At 38.6% G+C, this 9,308-nt stretch overlaps 1 protein-coding gene across 1 annotated transcript; it reads left to right on the top strand.

The window, feature by feature from the left end:
* Positions 1-1,011: 1,011 nt before the first annotated feature.
* Positions 1,012-5,054, top strand: LOC143119095 (membrane-spanning 4-domains subfamily A member 4A). Its single transcript, XM_076280354.1, has 7 exons — positions 1,012-1,119; positions 2,416-2,611; positions 2,758-2,859; positions 3,162-3,218; positions 3,929-4,102; positions 4,356-4,475; positions 4,751-5,054. The coding sequence occupies exons 2-7, from the start codon at positions 2,429-2,431 to the stop codon at positions 4,832-4,834; spliced, it is 720 nt and encodes a 239-aa protein (XP_076136469.1). The 5' UTR covers positions 1,012-1,119; positions 2,416-2,428; the 3' UTR covers positions 4,835-5,054.
* The last annotated feature ends 4,254 nt before the right edge of the window (positions 5,055-9,308 follow it).

Here is a 9,308-nt window from a genome sequence, read left to right as displayed (position 1 = left end):
GAAAGTGAAGAGTGACAGGAAGTGAGTGGGAGAGAGAGACGGGGTGGGATCTGGAAATGACCACAGGTCGGATTCGAACCTGGGTCCAAGTGGGCACTTGGACAGTATATGGTATGGGCTGTTGCAAAAACAATAATAATCATATTTTAACATTACCATTTAACTGGGGTGATGGGGTCAGGTGGGGCTTGAAAATTCCCCACCTCCAAAGTGGGGAGTAGGCTAATGGAAAAAAATTGAGAACCACTCAACATGCCTGTTTAATATGCCATAGCTTAGTCGGATGCCTTGAAAATAATTGCCTATTGTAGGGGTTTTCAACAGATTGTGAATCAGGGACCGTCATTCTGAAGGCGGTAACCCCAGGACCACTAGGCCTACTGAATAAAAATTCCCACCTTGAAACTACGTTACTGAATCTATGGCAACTAGCAATGTCCTCACGGACCACAAGGGGGTCGCGGACCACTGGTTGAAAATCCCCGCTAGTTCTTAAAAAGAAACAAAAAACATGCAGTAGGCTTAGGCTATTGACTTCAGTAGCCTATTGATCACTGACTGTATTAAAAGTATTCTTACACACATGCATATATACATACACTAGTACTGTAGGCATACATACAACCAGTAAGGTGCATTGAAATATTTCTTACATCCATATTTACATGCATTTTTGTTATGTTCTGTAAAAAGTTGTAGGCCTAGGGAAAGTATTAGGCTATTTAAAATAATAATAATAATAATAATAATAATAATCATAATAATAATAATAATAAGGATCCCCTGTTAGTAATGTAGGCTAAAATTTCATTCAAAATTCCTGTGCATTCAGGTGTTTTGAAGAGTTTTTTGCTAAATGTTTTCAAAGACTCATTTAGTTAGCCTACATGATAGCTAAAAACAAAACCTTTATACGGTCATTGTGCCATACATAAAGCAATGGGCACCTCATAGGGTTAATAAAACTAGGAGGACGAATCAATTAGGTATGGATAAGGAAGGCCTAGCCTAGGCCTACATCCGTTTCAAATCGAAAGTACTTCCAACAGCGAATCGGGAAGATTTCATTGGGATTCAGATACAGTACTTCCTCAATTTTCGTGGAACTGTTTACCAAAGGTGAGAAATTATTATATTTTTTTCTTAAACACACTAGACATAGCCTAACTCATAAGACTGAAGGTAAAATATCGAAGGAAGAAAAGCTTTATTTATCACAGTTAGCTTCAAAAAGCTCGGCTTGCCACACGTTTTGTGTCTAAAAGGGATATGGCAATATACGGTTCGTGGTTTTAGCTGTCTATAGTAGCTGCCTTGCTAGAACTGGGGCGCGTTTCCTAAGCATCGTTAGCAACAATTGTTAACTAGTTGAAACTTTGTAGCCTAAGCACACAACTGTTTCACCTGTAGGCCTACATTTAAATGACAAGTGTTAAACGTTCATTCAAAGCAGTCGTTAATTTACAATGTCAGCCTATATGAACCAATGGATTTGATGACCCTGAATACAAACAGAGATGATTTCACGGATTAAACTAGTCTCCATTATGTGCAGGTGGGCCGTTCACGTGCTACTAAACGTCATTAACCACCTTAGTCCTCCCGAAGTTTGGAAACTATCATGGTCCAAACATGTTGGTTAGTTGAACGACCTGCCACGTTAATAAAAAGCTAACCTGCGTAGTTGTACGGGAAACGCACGCACCCCAGGTTGGTTTATCATCGGCCTATGGGAAATTCATATCCACATTGTTTATTGTGGAGTGCGCCAGGGCGGTGGTGTAGGCTAGCCTACGGATCTGGCACCCTATGCCTTTATTAACCCCACTTCAGTTTATTTCTGCCATCAAGAAAGTTAATGTCATTGATTGTAGCCTACTAAAACATTAGTATTTCTGCTAAACAAACAAGTTGTCACCAGGTGGGGGCGCCAAGGACCCCACCTGCTACCCTGAGGAGCAAACCACACCCCGAATATTCACAGGGACAGAGTTGGAAGGAGCTACTTAGCTTGGCAAGGCTGAGCAATCCTTACCCTCTGGCATTCAGTGGTGCTGCAACACACCCAAACAGTCTGGGGATCAGTCATCTTCTGCCCCTCATTGTCTCCCCTCCAGCCCACCTCTCTGACTGAAAAACCCTGTCCTTAATCAGTCTGCAAATCACATGAGTCAATTTCCCACCTGCAAACGAGCACATGGTGACAGCATTATAAACAGTCCCCTACAGTATGTCATAAGAATCCCTTAAGTTCAGTTCCATTCCCCCTTCCTGGGTCACCCTGTGACAGTTGCATGCGTGTTGTTGTGCACTTATGTTGCACAAGGATGTGGTGGTGTGATACTGTTTACTGTGTACTGTAGGCCTGCATTAAATCCATGTGTATTCCAACCTTTTTGTTTTTCTAATTTTCAGAACTTTTGTGACAATGTCATCAGCAATGTCCACTGCCAATGGGCTTATGGTTGTCACAAAAATTGTTCCATTGGAGGACCAATGTGACATTCCCATGACAAATGTTATTTCAGAATCTAAAATGCTGGCCATGCAATATGAAAAAGTGCCTGAAATGACCAGGCTCTTTCAAAAAGGCTATCCCATGCAACTTGGAGTAAGTTTTCACGACAGTTTTATCAGGTCTATTACAAGTAGCACGTAACTGTATGTTATCGTTTACACACTGTCACTGATATGTTGATTGTGCATTTTTTTCACTACAGTGTCCTGTAATGATTTTTGTTGTTTTTACCTGCACAGATCGTGCAGATATTCCTTGGAATGATGGCCGTGGTAATTGGTGTGCTTGGTCTCCTTTCATCTGAATTCCTTGGGGAGGTCCCTCTGTGTCTAGGAATATTTGTAAGAAAATAAATTATGTTGATTAAGTTGTTGATTTATTTAAATTTAAAAACGAAATCCCCTGCTAGTGTAATAGTAAAATAGTCCTGCAGTTCTTTGTGCATACAAATGTATCAAGTAAAGCAAGATTATAGGCCTACTTAAAACTGTTTATAATTCCAGCACTGTTATTTATTTAACATAGTGATTTATGTGATGCAGCTGCTCTATCCTTGCCCTTCATGTCGGTTTCATGTTTATTTTGATGTTTATTAATGGTTGCCAATTTTGTGTTGCATGAAATTGCTCCTTTAAATTCACAGGTTATGATATCAGGATCAATATCTGCTGCAGCAAATAAAGGAAGGCATGTTTGTCTGGTAAGAATAATTTACGATACATTTTTATTCCCAAAAAATTTGTCACATTTAAATTAAAGACATACGCTGGGGTTATTGACAAAATGATCATACATTTCAATATGAAAAAAATGATCTTTTTCATGTACTTGCCAGAACATGCCAGATTTTTGGAAAATTATTATATTTGCCTTTTGCACCAGATAGGAAAGTGGGTTACAACAGGTAGTCTATAACTGGCTAAAAGGGAACTAGGCTAACTGGTGTAACACACTTACAGTGAATGGTTATTAATGATGTCAGACGGTAGATTCAAACCTAGTTTCCTGTGGCCACACATGGACCCAGGTGTGACACTGCAGCCAAGTTCTGAACGACTTACTAAATCACATGTCTCCAGACTTAGGCAGCGTATACAGTCATTTCTTGTGTATTAACTGCATTGTGTGTAAGCCGCAGGACAGTGTTTTATGCAAGTTAAAAAAGCAAAACCATATTAATACCATATTAACTGCCCCTGTGTATTAACCTCATAGCTGAATTTTTTTTTTTTCAAAATCAATGTATAAACCGCGGCTAATAGTTGGGAAATTACTGTAATTACGGTAATTGACTGGATTTTGTTATTTCAGTGTTTTTTTTTACATCGGTAGTCCTCCCAGACACCCAAATGCATGTGTAAAAGCACTGAATAAGTGAAATTTTCATGATACGGGAGCTTTCATTGTCAGATCAAAGGAACTTTGGCCATGAACATCATCAGTTCTCTGTTGGCGCTAGCTGCCATCGGATACTTTTGCTGGGAACTGGCCAAGCAGCTACATGATGAATGCATAAAACCAGAAGAAAGTGGGCATTACAATTTTGAGTACTGGAATTGTGAGGGATCTGTCAATGGGTACAAGGTAGGTGAAATGGCCAAACATAAATTTGTTGCTGTTTAGCGTTAAAGAATAACTACACTTTTATGTTTTTGTTGTCGTTTGTTAGGTGGCGTCTTTGAGAAGAATATAGGTCACACATATACTTTAGTGTTAAATTTGGTTAACTTATGAGTTGATTTATTACCTACAGACATATTCAAATCAACATTTTCAGCACACAGGTGTGATTTTCCTAACATTTTTTGTTACCTCATCTACTGTTTCTCTCAATCAGAATGTGGTCAATGGAATGAAAGGATTATTATTGGTCATGGCCGTGTTCGAGTTCTGTGTTTCCACTACAATATCAGTCTTCTCTGTGAAAGCCATCAGACAGCATTCTTTTGATCAACTGGTTAGTTCTGTACTTGTACTGATCTGTAGATGCCAGCACTGTTTGAGGTTTCCTTTTTGTATCGAGTAAACATTGTGTGTAGTTTCACCCAAAAGTTCCCATTGTCTCAGGAATCCATTTAACTGGTGTTTTTGATATTGAAGAAATATAATTGATACTGTATCACTCATTCAAATGATATATCACTCCTCCATAAAGATTCATGCATATCACCCATTCAAACTGATATACAGTACAGCACAGATGGTCTGAAATGATTCCTCGCTGTATTGCAGGTTGGTGATGGATCTGGTGCTGCCTTTAATAGCACTGTTCCTCTGCTCATGGAAGAGGACCTCACTGCTCCTGCATCCCCTTAAAGGAAAGGAGGAGAATTGTTTGCACACCATTTCTAGACTCATGTCATGATTCATGTTAATGAATTGAATGTTAAACAACGTATAGCATAGAGGCACATATTCTAAACTCTGCCTTTTTGTTAGTCTACCGTTAAGGCATATTGTATGTTGTTCTAACTTGATGTACTTTGATGTTTTTTTCATCTTACTAGTGTAATAAAAAATTATAATAGTTCTCTCATATGGTATACAGGTCCATGCATTCTGACAGAGTTGTCCATCATAAGCATTCACCCTACAAAACTGTCAGAATGAATAAGCTTAGGCCCTAGTAGTTGTAGCAACTCCTTCTTTCTCAGTAGAGTGAATATCCAACTACTAATGCTTGTTTTTGATAACTTAACCATCAGAAGTGAGGTGCCATAAGGTTGTGTTTTACCTCAGTGTCCTTAATACACACACAAAACTTACTTTTCTATTATATATTTTTGCTTCAGACTTGTATTTCACAGAATTTTGCACACAATATTGACTTACTGCAAAAGCCTTGCCTGTTCTCTACAATATACAATCAGTGACACTGTTACTCTTAAATCACAGAAAGCATCTTTTGCAAGCCACAATCTTCTCTCGTACTTCATACTTGTCTTATCAGTACTGTTTAGCAGCACAGTATACAGTATATCCATTTGAATACAAGGGCAGTTTTATCATGCATTGTGCATGAGTGGGCAAAAACATCCTCAGTTAATCAATAAACACTTTGCTGCACACTTCCTGTACTCATGTCCCAGTTGGGAAATGATCTCTGGTGAAGTAGCCTAAATGCAACATGGAAAACACAGAGACAAACCTCACTAATGTGCCTGCAGATATTAGCACAGACTATTTCTATCCTTGTCTGAAGCTGCTGGATGTCTTGTCTTTATCCTGGAGGATGGTGTTTTGGCCAAGTGAGCTACGGAGTCATGCTCCTGCGCCTCACTTTGGAGCCCATGTGATAAGGGCACAGAACTCATGACAGAGCTCATATGTTAATGTTAAATGTCAATGTATAACTGTTAACCATCATTTTGTATTGTGATATTATACATGTATACTGTGAGTGTGCCTGTAATATATTCACTTTTAAGATTGATGTTGACGTGGTGACAATCTGACCATATATTCACAAAGATTGAATTATCTCAAAATATACAGGATTCTTTTACAGGATTTCTTTTTTTTTTTCCCTCGTCATCTACTTCCTGAATTTTTGGTCAACGATACCCGGGACTCCGAAACACCGGGGCACATGAAATTTGGTGGGTATGTAGCCCCACTAGACTTTTTCGCTTGGTCTCCGGGGGCCACTCCCCCACCGCGCTGGGACCCCCGAAACCCAAAAAATGCAGTTTTTCCTAAATAACTACCTGAACCGTGGCACTGAGGATGAAGAATTTTTTATGGTATGTTGGTCTTAAGGGCCCACATCAACCTGGCCCATAATCACTCATTTGTGATTTGCACCCCCCCCCCCCCCCCCAGTAAAAAATGAAAATGCAATATCATTCTGCTTTAATCGCCCCTATCTTCAGTTAAGATGTTTAGAACTGCACCACATTTTATGTGTATGATTGACCTGGCATTCTCTGGGGGTATGCCAAGTTTCTTAGAATTTCATCCATGGGGGGGTCTAAAAAAATTTAGGTTATGTGTACATTTAGTGACTGTACACTCATTGGCCTGTAGATGGCGGTGCACACATATACACATGCACACACACACAGGCACGCACATACTATCGGTATCGGCAATTAGAATGGCCGATACATAATTACAAATTCAGTAGGATTAAAGGAAAGCCAAAAATATTCATCATCATCATCATGGCTGCATTTCCAGTATTGGTGATACATAGTCGTTTGTCCACTAGATGGCGCATCGTTGCAGTGAGACGTAATTTTGTTGGAAGTTAAAAGTGGGTTGGAAAAACAATGGAGGCTTCCTACAAGGACTGTAGTTTACCGCAGAGAACATCTAATAAGGATAGGACGATTTCCACATCAAATGTAATTCCCATTTCTTCTTGAAGCCGAAATAAATCTGAGAAAGTTTATCGGACATGCTTGGTTTGTACTGCAGGTAGGCTACGTTAATCTTATACAAGTTATATCCAAGGACGTAGGTAAAATAATGTTAGACTACCGTTAGCATTGGTTGAGTGATGGAGGCCAATTTGATTATTGATGTATTTGTAGAAAACCATAAATGCGGTTATAGGCTACCAAGCAAATTGATAACACCATTAATTGTTTCTTTCGACTGTCACCTCATTTGGTTATGACCATAACCTAGGCTACTACAGTTTTTTACAATTGTTTACACACGTTTTCAAAACTCTGTGTCTATTTTTCAAAACTCCACACACAAAACCCACAATTGCTAACACAAAATGCAAAATGCCTCAAATCTCCAGCAAAATGACACACTACATTCAAAATGTCAAAAACACATGTTTAAATCAAACATTCGCCTCACAAACACTTTTGTCATAATATGACATTTTGGATACATCATATACACACAAGTTTTACTGTACATAAAGTCGACTTTTTGTAGAACATTTCTTTCAAAGTATCTGCATTGGTTCTGAACATTTCAACCGTATTGGATTTCAATCCATACCTACATAGAGAGTACAGTTTGTCTACTCATAGGCCTATACTAAGGCAATGATTGGATGGTGTTCAGTAAAGTAATGAGTGTTTACACATGTGAAGAGAGAGAGTAAAGCACTGGTTATTTAGTGTGGCATTTTGATGGGTTGTGTTTGAAAAATGAAATCAAGTTACTTCCTGTTCGATTTTTGTGTGTTAAGTAGAAAATTGTGTGTGGTGTTTTGCAAAATGTGTTTTAGTCAATTGAAAACTGAGTCAAACACTGAGAATTAGTGTATGGTTTTGCAGATTTGGTGTGGGGTTATGATGTTTGGAAGACATGTTTAGAAAATTGTGTGACAAGCAAAGATTTAGTGTGTAAGCATTTGAAAAAAACTGTAAGTCCGCTTGATACTGTAAGCCATTGGTTCCCAAATGAGATTTTATTTGGGTCGCCAGCATAGCCTAGTGACAATTTATGTTGTGTAATAGGCTTAGCATTGGGCCTACCTTATATAGTTTGTTAACAGTCACGGTTTTGTCATAACTCCCTCTATGCATTTTTGCATTTAGAATAGCTCTGAAACCGGGGAGCGAACACGTCGCAGGGGGGGCGCCAGTGCGTGGTTATCTCAATCGCAAAATTAAACAATATTTCTATTGGGCGCCTACCATGGACTAGGCTGGGTGAACAGCCTGATCTGCCAGCAATTTCTTTTTCGACTTCTTAAAAGATTGAGCTTGGTCTGGCGAAAGCCAGATTAACCATGGACCTCATAGTTGCAAAATGCAAGGGAACATGAATCAGCCTATTATTTGCACAAACAATAACGGACAGTAGCTCTTTAACTTGGCCCATTAAGATGTGTATGAACAGTCTAGCAAAGCGTTTCATGAATGCCCTTTTAGACATGTCAGTTATTTGCACCACTGGGTAAAACTGCATTTTGTTTTAGACTAGTATTTGTGCATAGACAATAAAGCTGAATATCATATGAACTAGATGACTAAACATTCACAAAAATCCGTGACATGACCTCTCTTCTTGATAGCTGTTGAAAACTGCATGGAACTGACAGGGATTGTTTTGTTTAATAATAAATAAATAAATACATTATGCTGCTGCATTCCCAAATAAAATGTAGCCTACAGGTGTACCTTTCATCAGTCCAGTTGCAATGGATGGACTGTGATGAACTGCCCTACTTGTGATTGTTTAGAGACTTTAAAGGTTTTATAACAATGCTACAAATTTTTTGGCAAGTGCTACAAATCTATTCACCTTTGCAGCGCCAGTAGGCTACTTTGTGTGCGGCCGCAAACAGACATTCCAAACAAGCAGACACAAAAGTTTCAAGAGTGGGGGATGGAGTAGAAGATGGAGACAAATTCATTAATATGATTTATTTTTCGCAGCATGGATGTACAGGACTGTGAGGCGGTCATATTTTGTACCGCTATGCGGTACATCTATTTTTAACTATATTGGCAAAAACTCTACATTAGTTAGATATAGATTAGTTACAACAAGCTCCCTATAGTCACATCAGTGTCAAGGAACCCAACATAAATTTAAAAAAGTTAAAAAAATGTCTTTGAAAATATTCTTGTTGACAAAGTTTGAATAATCAATTCAAAAGACCTTAGCCTGCAACCCCAAAAGATATTATCATCTGTTTCAATGCAACAAGGACAGAGAGAGCATTCAGATTAAATACTATACTTTAACAGAACATATAGCCAGGGTTGGGTCAGATTACTTTTAAATGTAATCTATTACTGACTACAGATTATGGCAATTTTTGTAATCAGTAACGTAATCAATTGGATTACCCTAAAGCATGTAACGTAATCTG

This window comes from Alosa pseudoharengus, unplaced genomic scaffold (genome assembly GCF_046254945.1).
Source record: "Alosa pseudoharengus isolate Yale_2024_CS ecotype anadromous, Long Island Sound unplaced genomic scaffold, YU_APseudo_1.1 YU_APseudo_1.1_scf_12, whole genome shotgun sequence".
NCBI classification, from domain to species: Eukaryota; Metazoa; Chordata; class Actinopteri; order Clupeiformes; family Clupeidae; genus Alosa; species Alosa pseudoharengus.
This window is presented reverse-complemented; position numbering and strand designations above follow the sequence as displayed.

Excerpts from the sequence above, each read along its gene's own strand:
- LOC143119095 (XM_076280354.1), top strand. The coding sequence starts at position 2,429 with ATGTCATCAGCAATGTCCACTGCCAATGGGCTTATGGTTGTCACAAAA. Across the intron at positions 2,612-2,757 it reads GCTATCCCATGCAACTTGGA|ATCGTGCAGATATTCCTTGG; the intron begins GTAAGTTTTCAC and ends TTACCTGCACAG. Across the intron at positions 3,219-3,928 it reads AAGGAAGGCATGTTTGTCTG|ATCAAAGGAACTTTGGCCAT; the intron begins GTAAGAATAATT and ends TTTCATTGTCAG.